At 35.7% G+C, this 19262-nt stretch overlaps 5 protein-coding genes and 2 non-coding genes across 7 annotated transcripts; 3 read left to right on the top strand and 4 right to left on the bottom strand.

Moving 5' to 3' along the window:
- Positions 1 to 321: 321 nt before the first annotated feature.
- On the bottom strand, positions 322 to 3948 carry AXL1 (Axl1p; the record flags this gene model as incomplete). Its single annotated transcript, XM_033913976.1, has 1 exon — positions 322 to 3948. One exon carries the CDS (start codon positions 3946 to 3948, stop codon positions 322 to 324), a length of 3627 nt encoding a protein of 1208 aa, XP_033769867.1.
- A 1597-nt stretch (positions 3949 to 5545) lies between these two features.
- THI22 (putative phosphomethylpyrimidine kinase) lies at positions 5546 to 7198 on the bottom strand (the record flags this gene model as incomplete). Its single annotated transcript, XM_033913975.1, has 1 exon — positions 5546 to 7198. The coding sequence occupies one exon, from the start codon at positions 7196 to 7198 to the stop codon at positions 5546 to 5548; it is 1653 nt and encodes a 550-aa protein (XP_033769866.1).
- A 3257-nt stretch (positions 7199 to 10455) lies between these two features.
- SPAR_Ptrna12C lies at positions 10456 to 10527 on the top strand. Its single transcript has one exon. It is a non-coding gene; the product is annotated as a tRNA-Cys (tRNA).
- A 585-nt stretch (positions 10528 to 11112) lies between these two features.
- Positions 11113 to 12408, top strand: CLB5 (B-type cyclin CLB5; the record flags this gene model as incomplete). Its single annotated transcript, XM_033913974.1, has 1 exon — positions 11113 to 12408. The coding sequence occupies one exon, from the start codon at positions 11113 to 11115 to the stop codon at positions 12406 to 12408; it is 1296 nt and encodes a 431-aa protein (XP_033769865.1).
- Positions 12409 to 13139: 731 nt separating this feature from the next.
- On the bottom strand, positions 13140 to 14615 carry CLB2 (B-type cyclin CLB2; the record flags this gene model as incomplete). The annotated part of the gene is made up of 1 exon (XM_033913973.1): positions 13140 to 14615. The coding sequence occupies one exon, from the start codon at positions 14613 to 14615 to the stop codon at positions 13140 to 13142; it is 1476 nt and encodes a 491-aa protein (XP_033769864.1).
- A 3081-nt stretch (positions 14616 to 17696) lies between these two features.
- SPAR_Ptrna11K lies at positions 17697 to 17792 on the top strand. The gene has a single exon. It is a non-coding gene; the product is annotated as a tRNA-Lys (tRNA).
- Positions 17793 to 18018: 226 nt separating this feature from the next.
- On the bottom strand, positions 18019 to 19254 carry MRI1 (S-methyl-5-thioribose-1-phosphate isomerase MRI1; the record flags this gene model as incomplete). Its single annotated transcript, XM_033913972.1, has 1 exon — positions 18019 to 19254. One exon carries the CDS (start codon positions 19252 to 19254, stop codon positions 18019 to 18021), a length of 1236 nt encoding a protein of 411 aa, XP_033769863.1.
- Positions 19255 to 19262: the final 8 nt, after the last annotated feature.

The following is a 19262-nucleotide window of genomic DNA, read 5'->3' as shown; positions in this document are numbered from 1 at the left end:
TACAAGAGCCTCTCGAGATGACAATATCATTTTTTTACGTTGCATTTTGTAGCCCGCATCTGGAAAAATGCTCTTTTCAGGATCGCGCCATTTTTGCTCATTTTACCGTCGTCTTGAGCAAATATTCTATGATTGGCATCGATACATGAGAACATAAACGCAGTGACGAATAGTTAAGGTGCAGTTTCTGCATCCTTAAATATCGCTGGATAAGTCATGTGCCATTTAGGAAGGGATTTATGTAACACTTCGTACCATAGTAAGTAGTCAGGTTGCTTGGCAAATAAAAGTGTGGAAAGGCTGGAGCGAGCAAAATACGGTTTAAAAAGCGAATTTCCGAAAAACATTTGGCTCAGGAAGTTCCTGCAGAGGAATAATCGGGTTTGTGTCGTTGTTCCAAAACTTTTCTATGTCCTGTCCTTCACCGTCATGGAAAGAAAAGCCTAATATAGAGCCGTACCTCTGCCTGAAATTCATTCCAATGATTTTCAATATTTCCTGCAATACCACGGTGCCAAGCTTGAAAACTTCATTTCTTTTACGAAAATAAGTGAAAAGGTTCTTTATAAGTAACATAGGATTACCCTTTGAATTTTCGACAATTTTTTTCAAGTCTTCATTCTTTATGGCGAATCCCTTTATTTTCAGAAAGGTCTCCAGTTGGAGAAACATTTTCCTGCTTGCAATTTCTTCTTCTGCCATTGGACTTGTAATCATTATTGAGAGCTTACTTCTTTGAGTTGAATATATGGAGATTTTCGACTCGAAAAATGCTAAATATTTCTTCAGACTTAGCTTTTGCAAAAAGGATATATCAACCATTTCATATTCTTCTTGAAAATTAAGTCTCTTTTCGGCAATTTTATTTCTTACCTTCCTATGTTGTTTCATTTGCCTATTGTTAAGAGTGTAATTATCACCGTTTTGCACGTTAGCCACTATCTCATTTAGCAGGTCTATGGGGCCAGCCGACCCTTCGAACTTGTTAATATTGTTCTGTTTCAAAAGACTCAAGAACGGCTCCAGAAGTGTTTTTCGAAAATCAAACTCAGTAAAACTATTTAGCACCTGAAGTTGCAGGTAAGATAAGTACTCATTGATCTTGGTTTCAAGATTGTGCGCCGAACTGCCAGACATTACAGTTATGTGAATCCCAACGGTGTCTGTTAGAACTCTGAGACCTCCCAAAACAATGTACCCAATTTGTTTTTTATTTCTTAAATCAGGTACTAGCGTTAGCGAAAATAAATATTCGGTAAGAAACGTTAGCGTCAGGTTTTCGATATCATCCCTTCGTGCGGTTTGAATAAAATACACAATACTATTGTTGGGATCATCCTGATGACCATTATATGATATAAAGGCATTTGTGCCTTGATCTAGATCTTTGGTACTTGGCGAAGGGTAAAGACATATGGTCGGTTTGGTACCTTCACTGCCGATCTTTAGATGCTGCGTAAAATTGTTATTTAAGTAATGATTGATTACGTCAGCATATTCAAGGCTTCCCTGCATGAACAAGACCAATTGTTTGGGATTCTTCCAGAACAAACAACAAAATTCTTTGAAAGATTCCATTTCTGTAAGCTCTAATGCATTAATTCTATCCTCTAAAGTCCATACATATTCCTCTAAAACAATCAGTAACCCAATGCTAGCTAATTTCACGCAGTTGTCCGATGACGCGTTCTCGTATTTATTTCTAACTAGAATTCTTGCCTTTCTCAAGGTATCTTTGGAAAGAAACGTGGGATCTGTTGCAATCTGTTTTAGGGTATCTACGAACGTCTTTACTATTGTAAAAACACCCTCAGGAAATCCAGAAATAGTAAATCGGAGCGTTACATTGCCCTTGCTTGAGGAGGCAATCTCATATGTATAACCAATTCTCAGAGAAGGGTAAAGGTATGAAGAGGTGATGATAAATAACGCCTGTGCTAGCACTTCCAGATGGATTGTTGCCTCCGGACTGGGTTTGATACCTAACCCCAAAACTTCAAACGACACGACGGATTTATTGTCCGAAGCAAAATTTGGGTCTTCTTTTAAAATCCACATCTCATAATTTAGGTTCTTGCTGACTAATTGAGGCATTCTCTTAATGGGCTCACTATAAATTTGGGGTCTAAGCGTAGCAAATTTCGATCTTAGCGAACATTCTAAGAAGAGCTGTTGTAGTTTTAAAGGATCGTTGACGTAATCCGGTAAAAAGAGACTGCTTGTGGGAAAATTAAATTCATACGAGCTGTTTGGATAGGACTTATCATTGCTTGCTAGATGAACATTTGCCGTATAATATTCAAACTCATAGTAAAAATCAGTGCGCATGTCACTCTTATTTTCGATTTTATCGAATATTTTATAAGATTTTACATCCCCCAAGAGTAAAAGGCGCATGTTGTCATGATTCATGAAAGACTTTAAAAAATTTTGGAATTTAATCGCTTGCCCTGTCCACCATTGAATATTGGCTTTTGTGTTTTCATATTTTTCGATGTTAGGATCATCTATTTCGATAAGAGATTTAAATCCTTTGAATATGTTGGTGGCGGACAAACATTCCAAATTTTCTTGAAGAATACCACTTAAGTTTGAACACTCTTCCATGGGAAGATCCTCTGAACTTTGGTACAGAAAACTAACGAGGTCAATCAAATTCTGTTCTTTCAAAAACGCGATTAAGTAATCGATGTTCTTTACGTAAAAGGAAGGCAAGAGTCTATCGAGTATTGTTGTCGTAATTCTCTTAATACTTTCCCAGCCACTGTTTGTTAATTCTAATTCCAAGATTAATCCTATGTCACCAATAGCGAATTCTGAGGTAAATGCGAAACAGCCTGTGATCCAGCCTTTTGACACTAAATAATGGCTCAAAGACCCTGGAGACTCATCGCCAAAAAGTTCACACCACAGATGACTGTATATTCTAATGTCTTTCTTTGTAAACCGGGTGTATTTATCGCTAACAGGAAATAGAAATCTCATTACAGGTACTTTGCTTGAATTGATAAATATCGAATTACATTCAGGAACTTGTTGAAAACACATTGTATTTTTGTATTTTTTTTCCCATACTGTGTTTAGTATTTTGAAGGTTTCCAAGTTACGATAATCGTTTTTAGAAGGATCTAGAGTTTTTTTTAACAACTTCGATCTTTGAAATGACCCCGTCCTGATCGAAATATTTCTCTCTTTCACACCGTTTTTGGGCTTTATATCGCCAAATTTTGATATGGCTAGTTTAGTAAGAATATTAACGGACTGTGGTCCCCTTATACACAACGTTATATTCTCCCCAAAAAAATTATTTCCGAAGTAAGTGTTTAACGAGCTTTTTAGCTTTATTTTCTTCAATTGTGGAATGCTTGACAACGAGTGTATGTTGCCAGTGGAAAAGCGACTAAAAGGGTGGTTGGGATTGGCCAAAATTCTTGCTGCATGGTAGAATATTTTTGTCGTTGATGATATGTTTCCCTCATGCTCACTTTGTATGGCGTATATCTCTTTGCTTATCAATAAAGGGTTGAAGAGCGGCTCTTTGAAGAATGACGCAAACACATCTAAGATAGATTCAAATGCAAATTCGCCGTTACTTTGAGTATTGGGCAATTCAAAATAAAAAGTTGTTTGCTCCCCTGTCGTATAGGCGTTTTGAGAGCCGTTATTTTTTGCGATTAGTGTGTGGAATAAACCAGGATCAGGGTATTTTTTGGAACCGGCAGAAAGAATCATATGCTCACAAAGGTGCGCCAAACCTGGAATATCCTTTGGATCGTTATGGGAACCCGTGCAAACTGACAGTGAGCATGAGCTTGAGGTATCTGTTGGATCCGATATTAGCAATGCTAAAATACCGTTTGGCAGTTTACAAACTTTATGAGTCCTGTTGCTATAAGACAATGGGATATAGAAGGAAACTTCATAGTTAGTTACTTCTCTCAACGACATCAGTGGAAAATATTATTCCTTTGCTATTCGTTAACTTCAGGCACATTTATATTATATAATCAAGACATGAAAAGATAAAACGAAAGTTTTAGTTATTCTGCATACTCACCAGTGTAAATTGGTTTGAAAATCGTGTAAATATGTGTTTCATTTTTTTTGCTGTGAAAAAAGGCATGTAAAATACCGCATCAAGTAACTCCGCCCGTGGTTTCAAGATTCAACTGTTTGAAACTAAATGGACACTTTCCCACGTACAGTGGGAACGATTCTTTGAAGAAGAGCCATCCATGTAATAACAAAATTAGGATGATGCTCACTACAGGCTTATTTTAATACCTTGATGAATGAGAGAATTATAGAAGCATTATTCTTCATCCAACTAACGAGATTTGCGTAGTAAGCATTTCATTGGGGTAATTGGATATATCTTATAGTTCATCTCGTGAAATCTTGTTCATAAGGTGCTATTTTTGTTTATTAGAAGAAAATGACATGCATGATTTAAACACGGTATACGACAACACTATAAAAAATGAATGCTCTTCAATGACGATAAGCAATGTAAAGACACAATATGAGAACATAGAAAGCCCCACTGTTGCATTACGCATTCGAGTAATACCAGGGCGTCTAAACAATCTTGACATGTTTTAAGTCATGAATTCCTCCCTTAATTTATTGAGTCTTGTGTTTGAGATAGTGCAACTGTTCCATATGTTGGAATGAAAATCAAATACCGTCTATTGACCAGTACTCATGTTACCGGCATATTATCATATGATGATGAGAAACAGCCATTGAAATGCAAGGATTGATAATGCATAGGATCAATGAGTAAAACGAGAAAAGAAGTAACTGTATTATTTAGAATTTTGATTCCCTTTTGTGAATTTTATAACGCCGAAAAGATCTTTTAGTGTATTGTAAATCAATTAATAATATAGTCTTTATCGGAATGGAATCCAGAGAGTTGTCAGCAAATTCAAGCAATTCTTAGAAACAATGTTGGGAGCGGTGGTTTCTCATTGCTCGCGCGTGTACCATTAGTAACAAGGAAAACACTTCTACCATATATTAAGATACACAGACCGAGCATATTTATGTGTCATTGTACCTATCGTAGAATAGGGGGAATGTTAAGTAAGCTGTTCAGGCAGTAACGAAGGACAAATTTAAAGATCTTTTTAACGAATATTAACTCGAAGTCAACGTATATAGAGTATCGATCGTTATGTCGAACCTACGGTAATTGCGAAACCTACTATTATATCTTCGTTTTAGCATTGAGTGAATTGTCACTTTGGATTATGTTCCAAACATCTCCAAAATTACGTCACCTTTATGAACATCGCGTGCTACTGCATTCTACTAACATGAGCAAAGGGCCATAATCTACTACGCTAGCAAGCGCTAGACTATAGATAATTTTTCTTCTGAAAGTTGAGAAAAATGAAAAGAATGTGTTTAGATTTTCAAGGGCCTTTCTATAAATTGATATAATAGGGGAGTTTTTTTTCAGTACCACTAGTTTTTTTGGGTTTATAGTTCATCATTTCTACATATGTATTTTATATATTCTGTTAAGATATTCTACCCATCATTCGTATTCCAAGGCGGCAGTCCAGAAATCAGCTTCTAATTCACAACCCCTAGCAAAGATCGTCACCAAAGAATCAAGTTGCTCTGGAGGGTATGTTTCCAAGATGCGATTCATAAGCTTTTCACCCTCAAGTACAGCTTGGTAGCAAAATGAAGATGTGCAAGTATCACACCATTCTCGATAAAGGGTGCCCTCAGCTACAGCCACTGTATCCTTGACTTTGTCCACAGCATAAACATAACCCATTAAGCAAGGATTAATGGCTACAACTACTTCCTGCCAGTTTCCTCTTCTGGAGATATCTATTAGGTAACGGCAGTAGGCCCTTAATGCAGGACCTCTCTCGATTTTTTGAAAGTAGTCGGGGTCTTTGACTCCAAATTCCTCTCTTAACCTTCTTTCATGTTCATTTAGTTCATCACGTGCGCAATTAGCAACAACCAGATCCTTTTCTAGATCTTTTAGTCCCGGAGATTTACTGCCTGCGACGCAGCAAACTCTTACGTAATCGATTAAGTATAGGTAATCCTGTTCAATAAAAAACCGGAACTTCTTGCGTTCCAGTGTGCCGTCTGCCACTTTTTTAACAAATTCGTGATTCACATAGGCGTCCCAATGTGGCTTGACCTTAGGGTGATTTATCAGGTAATTAAAGAAGCTCCCCCCAGGGATTCTGTCAAGAGAACCTTTGATGGCCTTCTTAGGTACGGTATCTGATGCTGTGAAACATTCGTCGGTGAGCATTTTTTCTAATGGGATTTCTACAGCATAAACATGATTAATTGGTCCGCCTTTCACAGCTTTCTTGGTAACATCACAGCCAATTGCGATGGTATTCTTTACATACTCAATACCACCATAAATAGATTGGGGGAGAGAATAACCGCGAGCCAAGTTAGATGCTATGGCAGATGCTAAGGTACATCCAGCACCATGAGTATGGGTGGTATTAACGAACTGGCCCTTAAAATTAATGAATTTTTGTTCAGCACCTAAGTAGAGAACGTCGGTAATATACTTTCCCTTTCCATCATCCCATGGAATGTGGCCTCCTTTCACTAAGATATTAGAGCACTTGGTGATTCCAGAAAGGTCTTTCGCAATCTCAAAAACGTCTTGTAGTTTGTTAACTTCTCTGTCCTCGCCCAATAACTTGAAGCAGTCTGGAATGCTAGGAGTCAAAATGTCAGCAAAAGGAGCAATTTTCTCCGTAATTAAACTAGTTACATCCTTTCCAGTTGGAGAAGAACCAGAAGTAGCGCAAAGAACTGGATCAACTACCAATTTAGGTCTATTTTCACCAAGCTGCAAAAGTTTTTCATGCAAGACTTCGATGGCAGCCGCCGTAAGCATGCCGGTCTTGATGACATTGCATTTCATGTCCTGTAAATTGGCTTCCAATATTTGGGATACCACTTCCTTTGGTGTAATTTGAACGCCGTATACTTTCGCTGGAGTTTGAGCAGTCAAAGTAGTGATACATGTCATGGCATAACATCTGTGTGCGGTGATAGTCTTAATATCAGCTTCAATGCCAGCACCACCACTTGAATCTGCTCCAGCAATTGACATAACTGTTGGTAGTTTTTCATTGCAGGCCAGAGTAAGATATGGTGGGGGCGTATTGATACTCACTGTGGAATAGGTCATTATGGAAAGACAGAATGATGTTTTTGTATAGTTTAATGTACCAAGATTTAGGAGAACAATAAGAGGCACAAGAAATGCACGCTGCTTCAGACCTCGTATGTTTCATCTACTGTTTAAATATAGAATTATCTCTTTCCAAATCGTACGGCTCTAAAGGTTTCCAATATCCAATGCTGAAGCATCAATATAATAGATAAGAGATCTTTACCTACAGGTACCACTATGTAAATAAAGGTTGCAAAGTGAAGGGAATATTTGATTGCTGCAAGGATCTTCCGTGCAGTACAATAGGGCTTAATGCCACATCGTACTTTGCATGTTATGCGAATAAAGGAAGCGCATGCCGAATCTGAAATAGGCAATTTAGTAGAAAAATCACGTTATTTCATTAATCAAAGGAAGTCCATATTATTTTGGCCTGTCTTTTGAATGTTCTTTCGAATGGTCAATTCTCACTGAGAATGTTTACCGTAATTTCGAGCTTTAGATGAACCTGAGGAATAGATGAATTTTCAGATGCTTGTTTGGATTCACTTTTGAAGAAAGGCGACATTATTGGATATTTTACAAGTTTCTCTCGCAAGTATGAGAATCCGCAAAAATGAATTCAAAATTCTACGGAGTATAATTATTAATCCTTCTTTCGTTTCGCATGTTGTCATTATTTATCCCATTACACTCTCAATCTTCGCATTTCAGCTTCCACCAAATTCGATGGCTGTTTCTCATCATTTATGTGATCATATAACATCATATATGATAATATGCCAGTGACATGAATACTGCTCCATCGAATATAGTTGATCTTTTTTCAACAGACTTACGTGTCCGTCAATTATATAAGCTGAAGCGTAAGGTTATTAATGTAGTAGAATCAATACATGACAGCATATAGAAACAAGGACGGAAAGAGTCCTACTACTTCGTAGAATACTGAATTGCGCTCAGGAACTTGTTTTAACAACTGCGATCCCCTCATACACAACGTTATATTCCTATCTTCTCAGCAAAAAAAATTATTTCTGAGGCAAGTGCTTAATGAGCTCTTTAGCTTTATTTTCTTCAATTGTGGAATGCTTGATAACGAATCTCTCTTGCTAACCATTAAATTCAGGTACATTTATATTATATAATCAAGACATGAAGGATAAAACGATAGCGTTAGCAAATCTGCATACTCACCAGTTTATATTGATTTGAAAGTCGTGTAGAAATGTTTTTCATTTTTTTGCTGTGAGAAAAGGCATGTAAAATAGCGCATCAAGTAAGTTTGCCTGTGGTATCAAGATTCAACTGTTTGAGACTAAACAAACGCTTTCCCACGTACAGTGGGAACAATTCTTTCAAGAAGAGCCATCCATGTAATAACAAAATCGGGATGATGCTCACTACAGGCTTATCTCAATTCCTTGATGAATGAGAGAATTATAGAAGCATTATTCCTCACCTAACTAACGAGCTTCGCGTAGTAAGCATTTCATTGGGGTTATTGGAGATATTGGATAATTCATTTCTTGAAACCTTGTTCATGAGATGTTATTTTTGTCTATTAAATAGAGAATGTTTTTTATATTTAATTATTTATATTTTGGGCTTAATTGTTGCCGTTCTTTCTTTAATGAACAAAAGGTTCTCCTTATTCTTAATGAAAAAATAACAAAATCAAACGAATATTAGGTCAGACGAATGAACACCGATGCAAGATTGAGGCCCAGACCACCTCAAGACAAACGTAAGAAAAATTAATGCATTACTGTAGTTTTGAAATTTGAATTTGATACGGTGGAGCGTAAGGTTTTAGAAATATACTTTAAGTAAAGCTTTTCTGAAGTTGTCGAAGTAGATTTATAATAATAACTAGGAGGTAAAAATTAGGACTTTTTAAACTATAGATATACTATTCAAAGGGGCAAAAGACAGTAGAATTATCTGATTTTTTTTTGAATTTCATTCAAAAGCTAGATGATATTATAGAGGAAAAGTGTTGATATTTGAATTTCAGTAAAAAATTGTGTAATGATTGTTGGATTTACATTTTTGATAGATTTAATGATATTAGATATATAGAGTATAGTAGGAGGTCTCACACAAGATTTAGGACTCCACACGAAAGGGAGCTAATAATTCTACAAAATATTGAAATTATTCCCTTCTTCGTTGCTATACTTTGCCACTATTTGATCACAATACATTAATAAACGACAACTATGAAATAAAAGAAGAACTAATTGTATTATGTCAACTTCTAATGCCGTCTATGTAAATATTCTGTATGGTTCTATTGATCTATTATACCAGCAACTAATACGTCGCTGACTTTTGCAACTGTGGAGTGGGAATTAGGTGAATATTGAGAAAGTTGTCAGGGTTCTATATTGATAAAAACTATGATATTAGGTATACAGAATATACTAGAAGTTCTCCTCGAGGATATAGGAATCCACAAAAAGGCGTCGATAATTCTACATAATGATAATATTATTATTGTTTTAATGAAATTCTAATATCATCTATTTAGTAGTATATTATTACATGCGGTGTAAGAAGATGACATAAAGATTGAGAAACAGTCATCAAATCTTATGGAAGCTGAGACGCAAGGATTGATAATGTAATAGGATAATGAATGACAACATATAAAAAGAAAGAAGATAAAATAATAACACTATGTAGAACTATCGATTCCCTTTTGTGGATTCCTATATCCTCGAGGAGAACTTCTAGTATATTCTGTATACCTAATATTATAGCCTTTAGTAACAATGGAATCCCAACAATTATCTAATTACCCACATAATTCTCATATACATTTATATATAGAGATAGAAGAACAAGTTTAAATTTAGATCTGAAGTTTCTTTAATACTTGCATAAGTAAGTTTGCTACATGACAATAACATGTTGTATCTCAAGATGAGATACCTCAGCATTACTAGATTTACCAACCTAGACATAAAACATGTATGAAACACGTACGAAACAATAGACAAGATTAAGTATACTAGGCAACCTACTTGCCTAAGATGAACCAAACCAACCAAACGTATAAATACCGGAACAATTAGTTTAGATCCGAGATTCCGCGCTTCCACCCTTTAGTTAGATTCAGATCTTATATAGATTATATAGGATAAGTAACATTCTGTGAATCACGATAATAATAAGTCTGACAACAAGTTACTCTCCTAAACGACTTTAGGATTGTCAAGACATCCGGTATTACCCGAGCCCGTAATACAACATAACATAATTGGAAAGCTCGTATGGCGCAGTGGTAGCGCAGCAGATTGCAAATCTGTTGGTCCTTAGTTCGATCCTGAGTGCGAGCTTCACTTTTTGATTGCACAAGCGCTTCCTACCTTCCGAAATTTTTTTTATTATCAGAAAGTAAGGAGACTGCCAACCTACAGTCAAAATAAAAATAACTCTCTAATTATCTTAACTAAAACTTGCCGTATAATACATTTTTATGGTCTGTGCCCTCAGTAAAAAGAGCCAGTGAAAGAACGCGTATCTCGAGTAGAAGACGCGTCCTTGATGGTACAAAATTTAACGGGTAGGCGCGTCGTGCTGTTCACGCGCTTTGCCCACATCGGGATAGCGCCCACAGCATATCTGTGCTGAACTCACTTTCCCAATGCCTGGCGAATTGCTATTGCCATGTACCGTGAAGGAGTTCCATTTGCGTTCATCAGTTTATTAGAAGGTACTCGTAACTATTTCTTAAGCTTCTCAAGAAAAATACTTCTTTTTGTCTATTTGTTCAGGTCGTTTCTCTTTGTGCTCTATAAGGCCCTATCGTTGCAAGCTTTTCACGGCCAATTAGTTATCTTATATACAACAAGAGAAACTTAATATTCAGCAGTAACGCGCTTTTCACTGTATTTAAAGCCGCTGAACACGTTTACTGAACAATGGGAGGTAACCAAGACCATGAGCAGAGCATTAAAAGAAATACTTCGATTTATAATGAAAACGAGAGGCAATTCTGCAATACAAACTTAAAGATTCCTCAAGATAAAAAGACTATTTCAAAAAATGGTGGCTCCAGTAAGCAACAAGTTCAAGACTCTAAACCAAGAAGGGCTTTAACAGATGTACCGGTAAATAATAATCCTCTAAGTCAAAGCAAGAGAATAGTAACAGATAGCAAGGCGGCCAAAGTACGAAGAGAGGAAAACATTAGACCTATCGGTAGCGCCGTTCAAAAAAGACAGATATATAACGATCGAACGGCAGCAGAGAAAGAAGGAGAAGAAGGTAATGTTGCTCTGTTAGCGAACAAAAAACGCAGGATTGACATTGAAGAAGTAAGTGAAATAGTAGGTTGGCAGGATTTAGATTATGTTGAAAAAGATGATACTGCAATGGTAGCAGAATACTCTGCTGAAATTTTCGCATTTTTATATAGAAGGGAACTAGAAACGCTACCATCCCATAATTATTTACTAGACAAAACGTCTAAGTACTATTTGAGGCCATCCATGAGAGCAATATTAGTGGATTGGCTAGTAGAAGTACACGAAAAATTCCAATGCTATCCCGAGACGTTATTCCTATCCATAAATTTAATGGATAGGTTTCTAGCCAAAAATAAAGTTACTATGAACAAACTACAGTTATTAGCAGTTACTTCGCTTTTCATTGCGGCAAAATTTGAAGAGGTAAATTTGCCCAAACTAGCTGAGTACGCTTATATTACTGATGGCGCAGCTTCCAAAAATGACATAAAAAATGCGGAAATGTTCATGCTCACTTCTTTAGAATTCAACATTGGTTGGCCCAACCCACTCAATTTTCTGAGAAGGATCTCCAAGGCAGATGATTACGATCCGGTTAACAGAAATATTGGCAAGTTTATCCTAGAGTATGCCTACTGCTGTCACCAATTCATTCATTTACCTCCATCTACCATAAGCGCAATGGCAATGTATATAGCGAGAAGAATAACCAATAGAAACAGGAACGAGCTATGGAACAAAACACTACAGCATTACAGCGGTGGTATCGATCCAATACAGGATGAAGCATTTCAGTCCTACTGTATTGATATAGTCAGAGACATCGCTAGTTCCAAAACTCATTTGGATTCCTTGATTCTGAAGTACAAGAAACCAAGATATGGCTCTGTTTATTTCCAAACCTTAAGCTGGTGCACATCTGAAATGCATACCAACTTTCAAAAGCTATTTAATTCACGTGCAAAATAGTACTGGTAATGCTCCTGAATTCGCATACGCTTTACATTTTCTTTTCTTTCTGCTTTTACTCGAAGAAAAAATTTCTGCATCTATATATATATGTATATATCTAGTTTATAATAATAAGCGTGTTCACTTATAAAATATATATTACGATCACTACTATTACTACTACTATTATTAGTATGACTATATTAATACTATTATTATTATTATTATTATTATTATTACTATTAAAATTTTTATTATTATTAATGTTATTCGAAAGTTAATTATAATAACTATACTGAAATAATTTTAAAAGAAATGAAAAAGAAATAAAAGTGGCATTTTTTAACGAAACTAAGGTTATGACATCTTCCTTAATATCAATTCCCGATACAAGGAAATTATTTTTTATAATTTTCTTTCTCTACCTCGCTACATGCATTTGGAAACAGTTGAACTGAATTAGAATAAATTTATGGTACAAATTTGAAATTAAGATTAAAAAATTAAAATTAAAAGTATGGTGTTATTAGTGAAAATAAAATAGAATTTTATTTGGTAATCTCAAGCTTTAAATGTTTTTATCGTCAGTTTGAAAATATTAAAATGAAAGGCGCTAAAATTGGATTTGAAATTTATAAGAATAAATGGAAATGTGAAAAGAAATGGTAAAAAAGCAGCCATACCTTTTATATGGACACTAATCGACTATCCTTTTAGATATTTTATTTTTTAAGCATCCGTCCCTTTTCTCATTCATGCAAAGTCATTATATCATAGCCGTTTTTCCTAACCTTCAAAGCCCATTGGACAGAAATTATAGAAGCTTTCATAAATCTTCTAGATTGATATTTTCTATGAAATTCGTCATGTACTATCGGGCTCACTAGATAGTCCATTATCATGTGACACACGGGTGCAAGTTCTTCTTTAGTATACCCACCGCTATAGTGTATCAGGTTTCCATCCCATTTACCTTTACCTAACATTTTTCTCGACATGAACATCGCAGCTGCTGCGCATAGTGAGGGTAGTATCCCAATAAATCTGAAATCTACTAATGATATCTCCAATAAGAATTTGGCAAGAGTTCGGGACTGTATATCGTAGTCATCTGCTTTCGAAATTCTTCTCAGAAAATTCATTGGATTAGGATAATTTAGGTTAAACTTCAATGTCTTTAGAATGAACTTCTCCCCTTCCTTAATTTCATCTTCCGTACATGCACCGTCTGTCTCTGAAGCAAAATGTTTTATACTAGGAGAATACACCTCTTCATATTTAGAGGCAATGAAAAGACACGATGTACCAACCAGTTGTAATTTGTCCAATTGAACTAGCTCTTTACCCAAAAATCTGTCCATTATGTTGATGGCAAGATACAAAGTCTCCGGTAATAAGCCGAATTTATTATGAATTTTAACCAACCAGTTAACTAAGATATCTCGGTTTTGATGAATATTTCTATGCTGATAGAGATCTTCCTTCTTTGGAAGAGTAATGACCTCTAGTTGATGAAGGTACTCAAATATATCATTGACGTACTCGCTGACCATGAATGGATCATTGACGTCTTCTGCGTCTAGATCTTCCCATTCGTATTCTTCTTTTCCGTTTTCATCGCACACTTTAAATTTTTTGGGCAATTCTTGTTCAACAATTGTAGAAATTGGTCTTTTTTTCCCACTGTCATTTTCACTTTCTGTATTTCTAACTTGAAGTTGACTTCTAGCTGGATGAAGTTCCTCGTTTTCTACTGAATTATGAACTATCTCAGGGCCTGATCCAACGCCTTTTAAAGAACCATGCTGGATGATTTCCTTGGCAGAGGAGGATTTTTGTAAACTTACATTTGCAGGCAACTCAGCCCTTCCCTCCTTTATGGAAGTTAATCCGCCAAATTGTTGGCTACTTGGATCTTGGTTTTCTTTATCATCTGAAGCATTGTTGTTAGGGAGTTGGATACCATTATCTTTCAGAATCCTTTTTTCTTCTTGTGCGGCTGTTGTTCTTGATGCGCTTTCTCTAGCAAATTGAGGAATCCGACTTCCCTCCTTCTTTGCAGAGTTTATTGTGGATTTGAAATTTGTTAAAGCTGGGTTGTTCACATTGCTCTTTTGAAATGTTGTATTTGTTACATTGTTTAAGGCCAACCGTTGTACATTCCTCAAAAACCTTGATGAACTAGTATTCTGTGAGTTTTCAGTATTTTCTATTTGGTTGGACATCTATAAAATCAATCAAAAGGGGGATAGGGGGTAACCAATAAAAGGTTTCTTCGAAGGAAATGAGCAAGTTTTAGAAAAACTATTGATAAACGAGCGAATTGAAATTTTATACAATGCTTAAAATTTCTACAATGTCGTTAATAGAATCTAAAAAGACAAAACTATGAAAGGAAAACAGATGTTCAATCAAAAGACCGCTTCAACAGATATCCTATGTCAATTTATTGGGTAGCTCGCAGTACGTTTTTTATTATGCACTGGCTCAATCAAAAAAAGAAAGAAAAAAAGAAAGAATAAGTAACCAGTATCCTTTAGCTATATTTCTTTCACTTTTCAGAAGTATCAGTTCGAGAATACTTTACTTCTTGAAGTGTGAGACAAAATTGATACCAAAAAGATTCAATTTTAATAAAGTTGTGGATTTTTTCAAAAGTCTAGCTAAATTGGCAAAAAATTAACCTAAAAAAATCTATTTTATTATATTTTGATTTTTTTTCCTTTCTAAAGTTTTGAGTAAGGATCTATTTCTCTTTTCCCCAAAGAGGTTATATTTTCCACTAAGAGGAAAATTTAAAAAATTCCATGCCCATGTTATTAGATGCTAGCTGTAACGAGTTTGCTATTTCCTCGAGGGACAGGCACCGAAGTTCATCTGTATCGCGAACTTCGTTGTTGACTTTTCCTGATTTGGTCACTATGTTTACGAAATTCCTTTTTTGATTAGTGCCTTGAACTCACACTTTCCTAAACGGGATCAATATGTAAACATGTTGATCCAAAAGTTACCCGCAGTTAGAAGAATCTCTTCTTTTTGGCGGCTATTTCCGCGAGTCAGATTAAAAGGAGCAGTGGTCATTCTAATGTTCCCCAGTAGTAACTGTACTTGCACTTAGTTTTAAACTTCCGATGCATCAGTACTAACGATCATGGCACAAAACGCGTAGAAGGCGATCTTATGTTCAAATCCCTTCAAGGCATCTTCGTAGATTGTCAACAACAGGGTGTAAACATAGGCGGTTCCTCAAGCGAGGCCGGCACTTATAAAACAGCAACAACAAGGACAGCATAACACTTGCCCCCTGTTTTTGCAATAAGATTGTTTTTCAGAGAGAAACAGTTTGTTAGTTATCTAAACTAAATAAATTTCTATTATTTCTTGCGCGATAATAGTGTGGGATAATGCCATCATAAATAGGAAAGAAAGTTGCTTATCTATGCTAAAAACGAGAAATGCATTAAGTCGTCCCTGACCGTATTTTAAAAAGACCATAGCTTATTTTTTCCCAAATAAAAATTTATGTTCGAGAAAATGTTTGCCTAGCAGTTGCATATATCAGTTGTAAGCTGTTTAGTCAGACCAACTTGAGGTTTTTGGTCACAAGACGTCTCTTCGGCAAAGTATTTTATAAGTTGGTTCTTATTTAAAGTTAACTTGAATATGTTTATCTGCACCCATTTTGTGCACTGACAAGGTTTTTGGGAAGTATAATGAATATACAATCCATAAAGACGTTGTAGGGGACTTTCCGCGTAAGTTCACTAGAACACTGTCATTTTATGATAGCCTTGCTTATGCATGTTTTATAAATGCGGTACGTGTGTTAAATACAAGCCAATATCAAGAAACCACGATAATATGCTTACAGGCGGTAATGACATAAATTACAAAATCTTTAAGAAGTTTAAACCTTCATCCAGCTTAGTGGGGGCCAATGAACAAAGGTTAATGATTCAATAAGATGAGTGCACAAAAACAAAAAAAGAAAAGTTTGAGAATAATAATCATACATCACAGTACCACACTTTTTAGCGAAAACTGTAAACATGTAAATTCTGTATATTTGTTGTGGTCCCGTCTTTATTAAGCAAATGATATTATGTAAAGAGATTGACAAGTAGCTTCCTCAGGATTGGGAATCCATAAAAAAGCTGTAACTCTAGATGATATTAGGATTATTCATCCCTTCGTTTTTTGACGTCGTCATTTCTGTTTAACGCATTATTAATTCATGCGCTTTAGGCTCCTACTAATTAAATAATGATTTAAATATGATTCTATTGGCCCCCTAGCATATGACATCTCTTAACACCACATATGAGAATATTCTGATAAAGTGACTACTAGTCAGTGCGCTATGGTTGGTTTACATTTCAACAATACCAGACGTAAGATTAAGGAATCAAAAATACTGGTATAAGAGGTTACTTTTCCGCGTAGAGCCGTGCCACGGCTGACAAAGGGGTAGCTCTCCGAAACAAGTATGATCAGTAGGTTGTTGGTAAAAAAAAAAACAAAAAACAACAATTTCTTTGAGTGAGAAACTTGCTAATATTCAGATTGAGAGTGTTGGAATGAAATTCTAATATCATCTATTTAATAGTATATTATAATATGCGGTGCAAGAGGATGACATAAAGATTGAGAAACAGTCATCCAATCTAATGGAAGCTGAAATGCAAGGATTGATAATGTAATAGGATAATGAATGACAACATATAAAAAGAAAGAAGATAAAATAATAACACTATGTAGAACTATAGATTCCCTTTTGTGGATTCCTAGATCCTCGAGGAGAACTTCTAGTATATTCTATATACCTAATATTATAGCCTTTAGTAACAATGGAATCCCAACAATTATCTAATTACCCACATAATTCTCAGAGAGTTGTGTGAATAATTGGATAATTGTTGGGATTCCATTGTTGCTATAGGCTATACTATTAGGTATACAGAATATACTAGAAGTTCTCCTCTAGGATCTTGGAATCCACAAAAGGGAATCGATAATTCTACATAACAATATTTTTATTTCTTCTTTTGCTTTATATGTTGTCATTCATTATCCTATTACATTATCAATCCTTGCGTCTCAGCTTCCATAAGATTTGATGACTGTTTCTCAATCTTTATGTCATCTTCTTACACCGCATGTGATAATATACCACTAAATAGATGATATTAGAATTTCATTAAAACAATAATAATTCCTGACAACAAGTTCTCCCCCTATAGACATTTGAATTGAGAAGGCGTTCAAAATTATATAGGCACGTAATACTAAAAGGGATGAAGAACTCATCCTTGTTAGCTCAGTTGGTAGAGCGTTCGGCTTTTAAGCGCATTTGCTTAAGCAAGGATACCGAAATGTCAGGGGTTCGAGCCCCCTATGAGGAGTTCTTCTCTTTTTACACCTCGTACAAATAAAAAATATGCAAGAAGACAAAGATAAATCATATCGCACCGATTATTTTTAGTGTCTAAAATTTCCTAAGATTCTGACAACATACACTAATGTGTTCGTTTCATTAAACAAGAAAGAAGTAATCTTTGCGTCTTAATATAAAATCTTGTCGTTCGCAGTATAATAGTAACTATTTCGGAAGTTCAATTTAAATGATATCTAAAAAAGGCTTTCTAGCTCAAATTCACCGTTGGAATCTTTGGTAAATACACCTTCTTCTGTGATAATTCCATCAATAAGCTCATGTGGAGTGATGTCGAAGGCCGGATTCCAGACATTAATTTCAAGAGGGGCAATACCGACCTTTCCCGTGATTGGCTCCCCAGAGTCGTTTAAGATCAAGGAACCATCTTCAGGATTAACTACTGTACCAGTGACTACTTTGAATTCCTCAGGGTTACGTTCTTCCACAATAATGTCATCACCAGTTTCGGTTACATTATCGATAGTTGTTTTGGGAGCTACTACAAAAAACTTAATTCCGAACTGTTTACAAATTACAGCAAGTTGCAAAGTACCAATTTTATTCGCTGTATCCCCATTGCGAACAATTCTATCAGCTCCAACAAATGCTGCTTTGATTGGAATTGAACTAGTTCTGATTCTATACGCGATGGAACTGTCTGTAATTAAAGTTGATGGAATCTTTTCATAAACTAGTTCATACGCTGTTAGCCTTGACCCTTGATTATAAGGTCTAGTTTCCAGTGGGAATACATGGCCCATCTTGGGAAGTTTTTCACTGTCCAATTCTGAACTTGTTTTGTTAGTTTTAGCTAGCGAGTCCTTCCACAAAGAACGGATAACGCCCAAAGCCGTTCCATATCCGGAAGTTGCCAAGGATCCAGTGTTACAAATCGTCAGAACGGCAAATTCGTCACTGAAACCATCCTTTTGTAGCATATCAATCAAGTACTTAGCCCCGTTATCACCCATTTCCATGTTATTTGCCAAATCCTCATCGATTAACTTGCAGACATAACTATATAAATTACCGTCAAAAGCTTCGGGGTTATCTGAAGATTTTAATATGTTTTTTATCTCTGCAAGAGAATTGGATAAATTAACCGCTGTTGGCCTACTGCTTAAAAGGAAATCTAGTCTCTTATTTAGCACTCTTTTCGTAGATTCCCAATCAGCCAATGAATACAGTGTGGCAATATTAGAAGTTGGATTGTGTTTTATCAATTGTATCTCAGTCAAAACAGATAAGGAACCCACAATTGCAATTGCTGGAGCACCTCTTACTTGCATACTTTTGATAACTGAGTAGCCATCATCGATTGTGTAAATTGGAACGTATTTAGTAGTATATGGTAAAAGAAGTTGATCGAGTACCTCCACCGAAACCTTTTCTGGCTCCAATCTATTAAAAACGATGGCTTCCAACGACATTTTTTTTC

The sequence above is a fragment of the Saccharomyces paradoxus genome, chromosome XVI, assembly GCF_002079055.1.
Source record: "Saccharomyces paradoxus chromosome XVI, complete sequence".
Taxonomy (NCBI): Eukaryota; Fungi; Ascomycota; class Saccharomycetes; order Saccharomycetales; family Saccharomycetaceae; genus Saccharomyces; species Saccharomyces paradoxus.
This window is presented reverse-complemented; position numbering and strand designations above follow the sequence as displayed.